The sequence below is a fragment of the Palaemon carinicauda genome, chromosome 23 (assembly GCF_036898095.1).
Source record: "Palaemon carinicauda isolate YSFRI2023 chromosome 23, ASM3689809v2, whole genome shotgun sequence".
Lineage (NCBI taxonomy): Eukaryota > Metazoa > Arthropoda > Malacostraca > Decapoda > Palaemonidae > Palaemon > Palaemon carinicauda.
The window spans coordinates 76,392,087-76,407,471 of NC_090747.1; the positions used below are offsets into that span (position 1 = coordinate 76,392,087).

Below are 15,385 nucleotides of genomic sequence, written 5' to 3' on the forward strand. Positions count from 1 at the left end.
GGAAACAAACCTGCTATGCCACGGCGGGATAGCCACACTGCATCATAAGCAGGAATACTTGCAGTCTAGGCTGAAGTCAACGAGCACCCTGGAAGATGGATGGAATGGAAACTGAAAGTACCCGTCCTTCCGATCCAGGGTTTAAGGAGTCCTGTCGCCTCGTTACCAGTCTGATCGATTCTTTTGGTCTACGCTGGCCGAAGTTTGTTCGACAAACTTGATCAGGGCTGAGAGGTCGACTACGGACATCCCCTCTCAGATCCTTCCTTACAAGAAAGGATCGACTGAGGAGGCCGGGGGTGAAGCCGTCGATGATCCTAAGGAAGACCTTCACCTAAGGTATGGATCATTCTGCCCAACCGGGCAACTCTGCTGACGCTATGGCATAGAGGTTCAGAGACACTGAATTCGCTGACAGAGACGGCAGGCGCGATATCCTTGGCTGATCACAGAGATTGTGCGGGAATGGGCATCGGGAAGCTGTCATTCGGATGAGTAACCTTAAGCATCCTCCCAGCGAAAAACCTGCAATCCTAGAGTTCGTGAACTCCTTTTAGGACTATGCCCCCCCGAGGGAGTCTCCCGTGCCATCTGTCCCTGACAGGAGGAAACTGCAATTGGACACCTTGTCCCAGTTGTCGTAGCCGATAACTTAGGCCGACGTGGTTGAAAGAAAAGGGCGCTGGAGCCCTGCAGAGTCTGGAAGAAAGCGCCTTGAGGAGTGAAAACGGAAGTCGATTTCCTCCGCACAGCCGCTGTCTAAGTCTCTGTCCTTGGGCACAAACAAACTCTTCTCAAGGATGGAAGGGTGTCTGAGGTCGTCGACCTCCACAGATGAGACACCCGAAGGAAGCCCTCAGTCAGCGCGTCCAGATGATACAACATCGAGCTTGTCCGCAAGTTAGATACTTAACGACGAAAGGCCAAGATGCCTGAGCTCGAGAGGAGGAAAGTACCCATGATCTTCCTGTAGCTTCCTTGAACCAAACCTCGGGCCGTAACCGAGGAGGGAAAGAACCTGGTAAGCTCCCAGAGGAAGGGGTAAGCAGTCACCCCTTGTCTGATGGAGAAATCTCGAACGGAAAGCCCCCCCGCCAAAAATCCTTCCAGGGAATGACGGGGAAGGCCTAACCCAGGTTCAGGAAAGAGGAGTGTTGCTCAGATCTCCCTTAAGTTTCTCCTATTCTTGCAAGTGCCATGCTCTGCGTTTACGGGGTGAGGCCGTGTTCTGGAAATACGCTCCAGAAGAACTCGCCAGGCTGGCCATGCTGCGAAAAACCCCATTGGGAATCGTGGTCGCAATCGCCCTGGAGCTCGCGCGACGGTAATTCAAAGATTTTCGCGTGGGCGAACGTGGAAGCGCCCATGCGCGGTAACGCAAACGAAGGTGAGCGAAGGAGCGCAGAAGGAGGGCGAGCGTGGTAGGAAGGGCGAGAGCTGGTGGTCGGCGAGCGATAACCCATAGACGAGCAATGGATACTGCAAGAAATAAGCCGACGTTTGTGCGAAGAAACACTGTAGGTTCGCGCGACGGAACACCATCCGTCCGCGCGATGGAAAACCGTTGGTTCGCGCGTGGGCGAACATTGGAGAGCATGGGCGCGGACGCGCATGAGCGTGGACGTGCAGGCACGTGGGCGTGTGGGCGCGCAGGCGAATGGTCGCGCGGGCGCACAGGCGAGCGGTCGCGCGGGCGAGCGGTCGCGCAGGCGAGCGGTCGTGAGGGTGGGCAGGTGGATGAGCGCGAGTCCGAGGCGGCGAACGCAAGCGTTAGCGCGATGGCGAGGAAACACGCTGCCGCGTGGGCGAGGAAGACCGCTGGCGATATGGATCAACAAGCGATCGGTGGTGAGCTGGTGAGCGCTAACGCGCAGGTTGGCGATGGCGCGTTGTGTTATGCCGACGCGATGGTCGAGCAGCATGCGCAGGTGAGAGATCGTGCGTTGGCGAGCAGTATGCGAAGGTGAGCGATCGCGAGCAGCAGCATGTGCAGGAGGGCGATCGCGCGATGGTGATCAGCATGCGCAGGGTCGCGCGATGGTGATCAGTATGCGCAGGGTCGCGCGATGGTGATCAGCAGGCCAGGGTCGCGCGATGGCGATCAGCATGCGCAGGTGGGCGGTCGCGCGATGGCGAGCAGCATCTGCAGGAGGGCGATCGCGCGATGGCGAGCAGCATCCGCAGTTGAGGGTCGCGCGATGGCGAGCAGCATCCGCAGGGTAGACGATAGCGCGATGGTGATCAGTATGCGCAGGGTCGCGCGACGGGGATCAGCATCCGCAGGTGCGCGGTCGCGCGATGGCGATCAGCATCCGCAGTTGAGGGTCGCGCGATGGCGATCAGCATCCGCAGTTGAGGGTCGCGCGATGGCGATCAGCATCCGCAGTTGAGGGTCGCGCGATGGCGATCAGCATCCGCAGTTGAGGGTCGCGCGATGGCGATCAGCATCCGCAGTTGAGGGTCGCGCGATGGCGATCAGCATCCGCAGTTGAGGGTCGCGCGATGGCGATCAGCATCCGCAGTTGAGGGTCGCGCGATGGCGATCAGCATCCGCAGTTGAGGGTCGCGCGATGGCGATCAGCATCCGCAGTTGAGGGTCGCGCGATGGCGATCAGCATCCGCAGTTGAGGGTCGCGCGATGGCGATCAGCATCCGCAGTTGAGGGTCGCGCGATGGCGATCAGCATCCGCAGTTGAGGGTCGCGCGATGGCGATCAGCATCCGCAGTTGAGGGTCGCGCGATGGCGATCAGCATCCGCAGTTGAGGGTCGCGCGATGGCGATCAGCATGCGCAGGTGAGCTAGTAGCTGGCGAACCATGTTCCTTCAGAAGTGTTGGAGAACGTTGGCGTGCCGGCTGTAACACACGCGGGCGATCCGGAGATCGCCGAGAGACAGGTGATCGCTGGCGAGCTGATGATCGCTGACGAGCAGAAGGCTACGCGTGGAAGCCTGCGCATGGAAGAAGAGGCCTTGACCCCGACCTGAACCGAAGTTCTAGATCTCGAGGGCGAACGTGGGCGCACAGGGCGCGTAACAGGAACCAACAGGAACAGCAGGGATGATCATCATGAAAGCGCTGACGAACAGGAGAGCGCTGATGAGCAGAGGAGCGCCTGTGCGCTAACACTGAGCAGGAGCAGGGGAGAACACAGCAGAAGGGCGTGCAGGGAGACCCTGACACGCAAGGGAAGAACCCCAGTGGGAGGCAACCCTTTGCCCCGAAGGGATCGTTGTCCGCCGGGAGACTGATGTCCGCGGGAAGACCGTTGCCCGTCGGAAGACGAAATCAGACTGCTGTCCATCTGCACCAAGGCGGAAGATCGAGAAAAAGGAGTTGTAGGCTGCAAACGGAGATTCAAAAAGGCGCCTCAAGCACCCTTATAGGGGGATGAGAGGCCCTTACGACGAGGCGGACGGTGAGCCTTACGGCGAGGGAGGCCAACAGCAACAGCAACAGAAGAAACCTCCGAAGAGGAGTCTCTATGAGTGTACTCTCTCGCGAACGAAAGAGAAACACTTCGTAGAAGAGACTGGTCAGCCAGTGACCTAAAAGGAGCAATCCTCCGAAGAGGAGCTCCTGCAGTTGCCCAGCCCCTTGAGCGAAACTGCAGGTGCGACCGCTCAGCACCAAGAGCATAGTCGCACGAAAAAAAGGCAAGAGAAGAACCCCCCAAAAGGGGAAAAACTCAAGCCTGGACAGGAAAAACTTCCCTCGGAAGGAAAGTTACCCGCCCAAGGAGGCAAGCCTCCTGAGAGTTCTAAAATGAACTGGAGAGCTGTCCGTCGTCACGGGAGTACTTCCAGTAGAAGGAGACACGCCCCTGACGAAAATACAAGGGGGGAGGCAGCAACAGCCGAATCCCCAGGACTCAACAAGACAGCTCACACCGTTGCCATATTACAGAAACGAACTAGATCGGTAACTGTAAAAAAAATAAAACAAATAATATTAGTACACATTCAATCCCCCGGGAAGGCTACGAAGAGGAATCCCGAGGGAAAGGAAACAAGAATTACACAAGAGGCACGTGCCCTCACAACCACTTACACTCACGGAAGGAGAGCTGTAACCAAAACAGAATTATAACAATTATAATTATGTAACTATGTAATTATTTAATTTAAAAATGAATGAACACTAAAGAAAGAACGAAAACCCCGAAAGGAATCGTTCTACAAGCTGAAAAACAAAAAACAACTACAATTAGATTCATAACTAATTGAGACAAACGTACGGCGTAGCAACCCCCCCACATGGAAAGGAAGCTACAAGGGCGTAGTAACACGTAGTAAAAGGGTGAACGACCTCAAGAGAGAGAGAGAGAGAGAGAAAGACATAAGTCAAACTCGATCGCCACCCATAAAATAACGCCGTGGTGGCCTAACTGCCGAGGACTCCACGTAGATATCGTACACTACACACACAAATCTGAAAAGGAAACTTACTTATTTCTATACTCAAATATATATACAAACATGAAAACATGTTTAAATATATATTGAGTAAATGAAAAGTAAGCGATTAAGTAAAGACAAAACAAACAATGGCTGCCAAGAGAGGACCAAGACAGAGACGTCTGTCACAGTCCGAGCCAAAAGTGAAAGTGAGCATTCATCTGTGTGTGAGGGGGGGGAGGGGTAGCTAGCTACCACTCCCCTACCCCCCCCCCCGCTAACTAGCGCGGGGGTAATACACCCTCGTTAAATTCTAATGGCTCGCCATTTCAGCTGCGCTAAAAGGTAACCCTTTGTAAATAGCGTGGTTTGTATTTCGGTTACGGAACAAATAATATAATCCTTTTATTTTATATAACTAAATACTTTGTAAGATAATATCAACTTATCAGTCTTTCTAGAAAAAGAAAGAAAATGCAAGTCATACTCGAGCTTACGTCAAATGACTGTGACGTAATAGATGAGGCGAGATGTTTACCTATCGCCATATGTTTTCGTTAGTTAAAAATAGGTTAAAAAATTTTTAATCCTACCTTTTACGCTATAACATAGTGATAAAATATCAAACAAAATCCTAATAAGCAAAAGATCAAACCCGAAACAAGAGTACATCACCAAAATACTGCTAAAATCCAGGTTAAACACGAGTAAATTTGATTTCTATGTTGCCAGTATGACTGGCAGAAGAAAATCTGATACTAGGAGGGATAGTTCGACCTAGCTCGGTGGTGGCGCTAGTGTATGCCTGGCATATCTATGCGATTGCTGCGAGTTTTGAATTTCTGCCGCGGACAGATGCATAAAGCTACTATTATATAACCAGCGGGTAAGTTTAAATGTTTAAAATTCCAATTTAGCGAAGTTGAAAATAGGTAGACTGTCGGAAAACCCCACAAAGTCAGGATCTTACATACTATTTGTGGATACAAAGTCCTCCTGCTAAGTTTGTCAGCCTAGATGTTCTTCTTGCCTGGGGTGAAGGAGCCTGTCAGAGCGATCGAATTAAGCACTGCCCACTTGTGGATTTCCAATGTTAGTTAGCAAAACTACCAAAAAACAATACCTCCTGTTTGTTTATATATGCCACTACTGTGGTAATGTCACTAATTGTCACCAAGTGACCAGTCAAAAGAAGGCAAAAGTGTTGTAGCATGGAGAGAGCCGCTCAGAGCTCCCACATGTTGATATAGCATTGTCCATTGTCCCGATGCTAGGTGTTATAGAGGTGAGCTCCCCAACGTTCCTTTGACGCATCCATAAACAAATGAAGTTCTGGTGGAAGAGAGAGCAGTAGCAAGACCTTTAAAAGGTTTATCTAGCCCAGCCATTATTCCAGATCGAGTCTGGAATCCTCCCCTATCGGAATTAATAATAGACAAGGGCCGCCATCTTACGACCAGTGTTTCTTCATCTCTCATTGAAGGAACTGCAGGTGGAGATGCCCTTTTAGAACAGGATGTTCCAGGGATGCTAGGTGTCCCAGCAACTTCTCCTAAAGCTGCTAGATGAGCCGTGCACATGGTAGCTCACCTGTTCCAAACCTCTAACAGGCTGAGCACATGCAAGTGACGAGCATGGTGGGGTAGTGCACGCTGGTGCCAAGGTAGCTACTACCACAGGCTCAAGAGAGAAGGGGTTGTCTAGTGGATACAGGTTATTTAATCAACGCATACTCAGGTGTGTGTGTGCGGCGATGCCAGTACGGGTTGAGACATGTTGCTCGCAAACACAGGGATCCTTAGGAGAAGCGTGCTTCTCAAATACTGGCAGCATGCACAATGTAAAGGGTGGGAGCATGGGAGACATGGTAACACTAAGCTTGTCTCTTCCATTAGTCACATGAGGTGATACAGAAATTGGCGTGACAGCGGAGGACTTCATCGAAGGGAAGACCCCGACAAGGAGAGAGAAAGAGAGAGAGGCTCCTCTGCTCTCGATGGAGACCAGCCGAAGGTGAACAGCGCCAGAAAAGAAACACACTACTGAACTTTTTTCAAAGCAAGAATCATCACCAGTCCAAAGGAGGTTCAACCTGTAATCTAAAGACTCCTTCAGAGGGAGAAACCCTCACGTTCCTCTAAGGGAAATGGGAAGGTCTTCCGGCCTCAAGATTTCTCCTTATGTAAGGGCCACCACTCTTCTCCGTTTGGCTTCCAGAGCAAACCACAGGAAAGGGTCGAGGAAAGCATACTGGGGTCACAGGAAGTTGTCGGGATTTCTTTAACTTTGAAGATGACCCCAAAGAGGAAGAATCCCTTTTAGACCTTCTCTTCTTCCTCCTGCCATAAGCAGACCACTAGGAGGGTGACCATTCCTGACACTCATCACATGGAGGTCCTCTACAGGCAGGGCACAACAGGTGGAGATCACTCTCCTTAGCACTCATGAAGGTAACACAACTTCGTCCTGAAACCAACACGGACAAGTCCGCATATCTAGTCATCCCTATAGCAAACAATCACTAACATGCTGGCAAGTAAAATAGAATTATAAAGCCAAAATACTTCAGCCAGTGGAAGAACATCTGTTATCATTGACAGCAGAATTCAAAGTGAGTGGTCAATGAGCAAGCAGGGGGAGACGGGGCTTCCTAGCTCCCAGCCAGTAGTACTGGCCATCTGTTTACACCTCGATATAAAAGTTTAAATGCAAGGGAATATAGCTTTGCTGATATTTTATCATATGTAAAGGACGAGGGTTTGTATTTGTGTAGGAACAAACAGATTTAGTACACACCTGTTACTTCATTTGATGTGGCAGCACTTGCTCCACTCCCAGTTTCCATTGAAGACGGACTTGCCGGTTCCAGCTCTACGTGATCTGTCTCAGTATCCCGACTGGTATCAGCACTTGTTTCTTCCTCCGAGGGGGCCGAGGTAATGATAGTGGCATTCTTCCTAACATCATTAGTACCAGAATTAGTCTTTTTTTCACTACTTTTCAAAGGTTTTTCTTCATTACTATCACACACAGTTCTTTCATCATCAGAAGAAGAAGATGACGAAGTAGAAGGAGGCCGCTTGGGCCGATAAATACGTTGTCGTGATTTTGCTCCTTTTGGAGTAAGCCCAGACGATTCACCCTTATTTGTTTCTCCTTCTGATTTCCTGTTTTTATCATCATCGGATTTGTCCATTGATATGTTACTCTCATCATTTTTCATTGCACCGTCTTTCTTGATGCCCCCTGGGGCACTATCATCTTTAGCGCAATTAGCCTCAGCTTCTGATCCCTCCGCCATCTGGAAAGGACTCACAGTTCTTGAGAAATGAAATACCAATTTATCAATGAATAATTCTTCTAATAAAATACATAAAATAACAGATTTGAATACTACTATAATGTATATAGAGTTAATAAAGGGAATGCAAGATTTTAACAATATAATTACCTTATACAATATTTTTTCTAGATGCTGTATACAATAGTCTTTCATCTAAGAGTACTGTACAGTAACTTCCAAAGCAAACTAGATACAGTCACTGAAGTTTGGTAACATCAAACATTTTTCAAGTAGTATGAGAAACTCGAAGATAATTTGTATTTTTCCATAACTAATACAAACCTGGAGTTATTTATTAATGATATTCTTTCGGCAAAGCTGAAAAGTAGCCAATTAGACTTTTGTTGCGAGGTGGCAACCTTATCCAGATGCTAGGTATAGTTAACTGGGAAAAAATAAACTTAATTATTTAACAGAAATTCCCTAGGGAGGAACCCCAAAGAGGAACCCCGAAGGAACAACATAAAATATGTATTGCGCCCTTCCTTCCCCAGTCGACATCCACGGCAGAAGGGGGAAAACTGTAATAAAAAAAAAAAAAAGATTTACAATAATTTAAATCAGCTAAGAATATTCACTAATACTGTAGTGAGAACCACAGATCCTCCGAAGTGAAGTGTTTCCCACGGGAAAGAGCTGAAAAGTTAAAATTACAATTATAATTTCCCTAAAAATAATTGAAACAAACTATCGGAAGCGTAACCTAACCTGCGAACGGGAAAGGTGCTCTTCGCAATGAGAAGAGAAAGACCGTAGTCAATCTCTGAGAGGCCACATTCCCTTCGCTCAGTAATCCATGTTTCCCGTAGGAAAAGGGAAAAGGTGAAGACAATAGTTGAATGAAGAGGGTCCAGGTGATGACGATTCCCTTGCGGCGGCGGAGTCAACGGTTATATGCCGATGGGAAGACCGATGGACCAGAGAAGGAGAGGTTGTTCCCAACGAAGTGGAACTGTGCTGGCCTTGTTCCGGTGTTAATGTACGCATGTGTCGTTGTCGTATATGTATCACACGCACAGCACATACATATATATATAACGGATTTTGAGCGAAGCGAAAAATCTACGAAAAATCTATTTTTGGGTGAGATGGCCATGTCGTCCTGATGGAAGGTAGCTTCCTAAGGGATATATGTACTACAGTGATATTCCCAGAGAATATTACCTTTAGGTATCCAGAATTTTACCTCCTGGCGCGAATATCCATAAATTTTCTCTCAAGGATATCGTATAATATCAGAGGACGTATTCTTGACACGCCACATAGCAATCTGCACCCCTAATAGCGTTTACGTTTCGACGAGGTGTGGAAGAATAGAAGGGGAGTCGTATCAAGGGGTTTTAGGAAAATTCGCCGTAAACAAGTTTGCCGTAGGAAAACTCACCTCAGGAATTCTCGCCTCGGGAAATTTCGCCTAATAGGAAAAATCGCCGCAAAACAATTTTGCCGTAAAATGACAAATTCGGAGATAATTTGTATTTTTCCTAACCATACAAACCTTAGCTATTTAATATGGGTATTACTTTCGGCGTAGCTGAAATGACGAGCCATTAGATTTTAACGAGGGTTTCCTTAAAGGTAGGACTTGACTTGGGGGACAGGGCTGGCGGGCAAATATGTGTAAATAGCTAAGGTTTGTATGGTTAGGAAAAATACAAATTATCTCCGAATTTGTCATTTGTTCCGTACCCGAAATATAAACCACGCTATTTACATTGGGTGACTTACCCCTTAGGAAGGGTAGAAAGTCCCCAGCCATACTGGCTTTGGCTTTACCCGGGGACTCAGAATCCAAGTGAGTCGCACTCGAGAAAAGGAGTCCCTGCACCTCACAAGTTCTTTGCTCAGCAAGGAAACGTGTGGCCTACATAAGCTTGTGTGTGAAGGAAGAAAGTGTGACCCGTCCTAGGCAGTTGACCTGGAGTTCCAGAAGGAACTCTGGGTTAGGACGTTCCCAATACCACCTCGTCAGGGTATGGGGGACGCGACAGTATTGACTCAATACTCGGAACACAAGGAAGCATGGTTTACCTGCAGAGGTTTGAGGTCAGCTATGCAGAGACCAGGATGCTGCTTCCCCAGTAGAGGGGACGATGAAGAAAGAAGTAAGGGCCAGACATACTTCTTTCGTTCATGCAGACTAAAACCTGATAACAATGCCCTCAACCTTCTGCTACCTGTCCAAAAAGGAGCATGAGGTTAGACCAGCTGTTGTGTAGCCACCACAGAGCAATAGAAACGTATCGATACTCCTGTGGGTCACGTCCTGCAGGAAGCGGGCTGCAAAGGTCATTAGACGCTTCCAGACTCCAGCTTGTAGCACCTGCGTCACAGAGTAGTTCTACTCGAAGGCGAGGGACGTTGTGATGTATCCGACATCGTGCTGTAGGGCAACGTGACGGGGGAGGGTCTGGATTCAGGTCGAGATGAATGTCCTTGAGTCCGAGCTGAAGAGGTATACTGGTGACTCTCTCCTGTGTCCTCCCTGTGCTCCCAACCCGGCTGCACGTGAGGACAAACTGCAGCTGTTCTCAAAGATAACCCCTCGATTACTTTACTGGCAAGAAGGAGAAGGTTTGGATCATCTGATGGAACACCGTCGGTTCGCGCGATGGAACACCGTCGGTTCGCGCGATGGAACACCGTCGGTTCGCGCGATGGAACACCGTCGGTTCGCGCGATGGAACACCGTCGGTTCGCGCGATGGAACACCGTCGGTTCGCGCGATGGAACACCGTCGGTTCGCGCGATGGAACACCGTCGGTTCGCGCGATGGAACACCATCGGTTCGCGCGATGGAACACCATCAGTTCCCGCGCGCGCGAACATTGGAGCGCATGCGCGCGGGCACGTGGGTGCGCGAGCGAGCGCAGGCCGTCGGGAGACCGATGGCGCGTAGGCGGGCGATGGCGCGTTGACGAGCGATGGCGCATCTTGGCGAACGAAGGCCCATAGGCGAGTGAAGGCGCGTTGGCAAGCGACGGCGCGTTGGCAAGCGGTGGTGCGTTAACAAAACGCTAGCGCGCAGGCGAAGAATTGCGCGGGCGCATAGGAGATCGCTGACGCGTAAGAGACTAGGGATGATTAGCGCGCATCGCGCTAATCAGAAGGCGCGCAGGTGCATCAGGAAGGTGAGCGCCGATGCGAGCTGTCAATCAGGCCATCCTGGACGGTCAGGAAAAACTGTTGGCGCCCATTGGTGCGTGGCAGAAAAGGGCACGCAGATGTGCGCTGGCGATTGAAGGAAGCTGGCGCACAGAAGGACAGAAGTAAAGGTGAGCGCTGGCGAGCAGGAGGAAGATCTACGGCAGACTCAGCTACCGGAGATCGAGGTCCACAGCAGGCGAGTGCTAGATCGCTACTGATGGTGTCCAGGGGACCTGACACGCATGGAAGATCGATGGCGATTGTTGACGCGCAGGAGATCACTGACGAGCAGGCGAACGTTGACGCATCTGTGGTCGCTGGCGAGCAGAAGGGCGACGCGTGGAATCCTGTGCGTAGAAGAAGAGTCCTTGTCCAAGACCTGAACCGAAGTTCTAGGTTGCGCGTATCAGGAACTGGAAGCGCAGGTGCGCTCTGACGGGCAGGAGATCTAGAGCGCTCAGGAGACCGATGGTGCGCAGGGCGCACAACAGGAACAGCAGGATGTTCGGAGTCCTCAGGAGAGCGCTGGCGAGCAGTGGGGCGACGATCATCAGGAGAGCGCTGGCGAGCAGTGGGGCGACGATCATCAGGAGCGCGCTGACAAACAGAAGAGCGCTGACGAACAGGAGAGCGCTGACGAACAGGAGCGCGCTAGCAATCAGGAAAACGCTGATGAGCAGGAGAGCGCCTGTGCGCTAACACTGCAGAAGGGCGCGCAGGGGAACCCTGACACGCAAAGGAAGCACCCCCCGAGGGAGGCAAACCTTTGCCCAGAAGGGACCGTTGCCCATCGGATGACGAGGTCAGACTGCTGTCCATCTGCACCAGGGGCGGAAGGTCAGGAAGGCGTTGGAGATCGATCCCCGGATCCGGGATCTAAGGAGGTAGGAGCTGCAGGCTGCATACGGAGGAGATCCAAAAAGGCGCCTCTTAGCACCCTTATAGGGAGATGGGAGGCCATTACGACGTAGCGGACGGTGAGCCTTACGGCGAAGGCGGCCAACAGCAACAACAGCAGAAGAGTCCTCCGAAGAGGAGTCTCGATGAGTGTACTCCCTCGCGAACGAAAGAGAAATACTTTGTAGATGAGACGGGACAGCCAGTGACTAAAAAGAGCAATCCTCCAAAGAGGGGCTCCTGCAGTTGCCCAGCCCCTTGAGCGTAACTGCAGGTGCGACCGCTCAGCACCAAGAGCATAGTCGCACGAAAAAAAGGCAAGAGAAGATCCCCCAAAGGGAAAAAACTCAAGTTTGGATAGGAAAACTTCCCTCGGAAGGAAAGTTACCCACCCAAGGAGGCGAGCCTCCTGAGTGTTCTAAAATGAACTGGAGAGCTGTCAATCGCCACGGGAGTACTTCCAGGAGAAGGAGACACGCCTATGACGAAGATCTATAGGGGAGGCAGCAACAGCAGAATCCCCAGGCCTCAACAAGACAGCTCACTCCGTTACCACATTACAGAAACGAACTAGATCGTTAACTGTGAAAAATAAAAACAAAAATCATTAGTAACATTCATTCCCCTGGGAAGACTCCGAAGAGGAATCCCGAGGAAGAAGAAAAAAAAAATAAATAAATAAATAAAAAAAAAAAAAAAAAAAAAAATTACACAACAGGCACGTGCCCTCACAACCACTTACACTCACGGAAGGAGAGCTGTAACAAACACAGAATTATAACAATTATAATTATGTAACTATGTAATTGCGTAATTTAAAAAAAATGAATGAACACTAAATAAAGAACGAAAACCCCGAAAGGAATCGTTCTACAAAACTGAAAAATCAACCAATACAATTAGATTCATAAACTAATTGAGACAAAACATACGGCGTAGCAACCCCACCCACACGGGAAGGAAGCGGGCCGCACCAGCTGGGCTGGTTCGGCCAGGCTGCCCGTAAGGAAGCGCGGTTCCCCCCGCTGGGCGGGGTGAACCGGCGGCTTCGCGGTCTTACGCCTTCCTGCCGAGTCCTTCTCGCGTTTCTCCCTGCGAGGGTCATAACCATGCTTGGAGGATGGTCTCCTTGGCGAGAACTCCCTGGACCGCCGGTCCGGGGAACACTGTATCTCCGACTCACGGGGTACGAAAACCCAATCGCCATTGGGTGACCTACTCTTCCTATGTTTCCTTCGTGGAGAACGGGAGCGCCTCTTGCTGTACCTGGAACGTGATCTTGAGCGGGAACGCCTGCTCCTGGACCGCTCCCTCCGACGCCGATGTCTCCTTCTGGCTTCTTCTCCCGACGAGAAAGACTCCTCCGAAGAGCCCGACGTCACTGTACTTACCGTACGGCGGGCGGGAGCGGGGACCGCGGGGGACTTCGCGACTCGTTGTGTACCCGAGGTAGAGGGTTGCAGGAAGACTTCAGGGACTTCCGTGAGAGGGGTTGGAAACGAGGGTTGGCGCCCAACAATAGGGAACCAGGAATCCAGGCCCTCTTCCATCCGCATAGGGGACCTACCTGGTGTCTTAGGAAGCTTCCAACCGAAGGCATCACTCCCTGCTGAACCTAACTTACCCTGGTTATCGCCGCCTGCCGAAGAACCTGAAAAACAGGCCCACAAAGGGGGTGAAGACACAGAAATAACATTGCTACCCCACAAGGGGTCATCGGAGGAAACGTGCCCCCCAAGCACAAGGGCCGAGTCTCCAGAGCTCCCTGACACAGCACTACCGGGCTCCTCACTAGCCCGAAAAGGCCCCGCAACCCCCACTTCACTTTCACCAGACTCCTGGGGAAGAACGCTCGGTTCTTTCCCCACGATGGACTTACCTCGTCCCCTACTCTGGGTAGGGGAAGGAGAGACAGAAGCCCCGTCGGACCGTTCACTGGGCGACGGTAGCGGCGAAGAAACACTAGCTTTCCTGGGTGAACGCTTCGACGCTTTCCTCTTTTTCGTGCCGTAACGCACCCAGTGAATATCACTCCAACCAACACACTCGAGGCACGTATCCGAAGACAAACAAACTTTGCCCCTACAGGAAGAGCAAAGGGAGTGAGGGACCACTTCAGGCTTGGAGAGGACACTCCACACGATTTTCCGGCTCTAGGCCCAGGACAACGGCGGATCTGCTTCATAACGCACAAACACGAGACACAGGAACGCAGGGAATCAAAGGAATACACTTGGGAAGCACAAGGAAGGGTAGTGAACACACAGGAACACAAGGGATGAGCACAAGTTACCACGCGGTAAACACGCAGCGCACACAAAGGGTCGAGAGAGAACGAGAGCGACGTGGTGACACGTCGCGACCAGAGAACTTACTGACGGTCACGACCCAGGCGGACCTCGACCTAGCGCAAAAGCTACCCTCGGGGCACGTTCTCTTACGCCCGAGATAGCCCTCCATAGAAAACGGGTTTTAGGGTATCCTACACAAAACCCTGGTCGGTAGAGAGGAGATTACAGGTAACTCCTAAGAAAGTAGTTCGAGGTAAGTATTCGTGTTGGAACAAATAAAAATTATCTCCGAATGTCATTTGTTCCGTAACCGAAATACAAACCACGCTATTTACATGGGGTGACTTAACCCTTAGGTAGGGTGGAAAGTCCCAGCCTTACTGGCTTTGGCTTTTGCCCGGGGACTCAGAATCCAAGTGAGCAGCACTCGTGAAAAGGAGTCCCTGCTCCTCGCAAATTCCTTGCTCCGCAAGGAACGTGCGGCCTATATAAGCTTGTTCGTGAAGGAATGAAGTGTGACTCATCCTAGGAAGTTGACTTGAAGTCCTTTAGATGGATTTCTAGGTTAGGACGTTCCCAATACCACCTCATCAGGGTATGGGGGACGCGTCAGTATTATATTAATACTAGGAACACAAGAAAGCATGGTTTACCTGCAGTGGTTTGAGTCAGCTATGCAGAGAACCCAGGATGCTGCTTTCCCCAAAAGAGGGGAGGATGAAGAAAAGAGTAAGGGCCAGACATACTTTTTCATTCATGCAGTCTAAAACCGGGTAACAATGCCCTCAACCTTCTGCTACTTGTCCATTAAGGAGCCTGAGGTTAGACCAACTGTTGTGCAGCCACCACAGGGCCGATAGAGGTAGTGGGCTGTGAAGGTTGTTTGACGCGTCCAGACCCCAGCTTGTAGCACCTGCGTCACAGAGAAGTTTCTCTTGAATGCCAGGGACGTTTCGATGCCTCTGACATCGTTTGCTCTAGGGCGACGTGACGGAGGAGGGTCTGGTTCAGGGCATGATGGATGACCCTTCGAATCCAAGCTGAGATGGTATTCTTGGTGACCCTCCTCTTCATCCTTCCTGTGCTCACAAACAGGGCTTGCACGCGAGGACGAACTGCAGCTCTTCTTTTAAGATAACACCTCAGACTCCTTACTGGTCATAGTAGGAGATGGTCTGGGGCATCTGTTACAGAACGAAGACTCGAAATCCTGAAGGAGTCGAACCGTGGGTCCGGAACTCCAGGATTTTGAGTCTTAGCAACAAACTCAGGGACGAACCTGAACGTTACCTCCCCCCATCCCCTTGAATG

At 50.8% G+C, this 15,385-nt stretch overlaps 1 protein-coding gene across 4 annotated transcripts in view; it reads right to left on the reverse strand.

The window, feature by feature from the left end:
* The window catches only part of LOC137617179 (DDB1- and CUL4-associated factor 8-like), a 483,388-nt gene that overhangs the window by 444,749 nt on the left and 23,254 nt on the right, over window positions 1-15,385 (reverse strand). For all 4 annotated transcript variants that reach the window (XM_068347053.1, XM_068347054.1, XM_068347056.1 and 1 more), the window contains exon 2: window positions 7,193-7,697. In XM_068347053.1, the coding sequence (XP_068203154.1) occupies window positions 7,193-7,697 (505 nt within the window). The remainder of the gene's footprint in view (window positions 1-7,192; window positions 7,698-15,385) is intronic.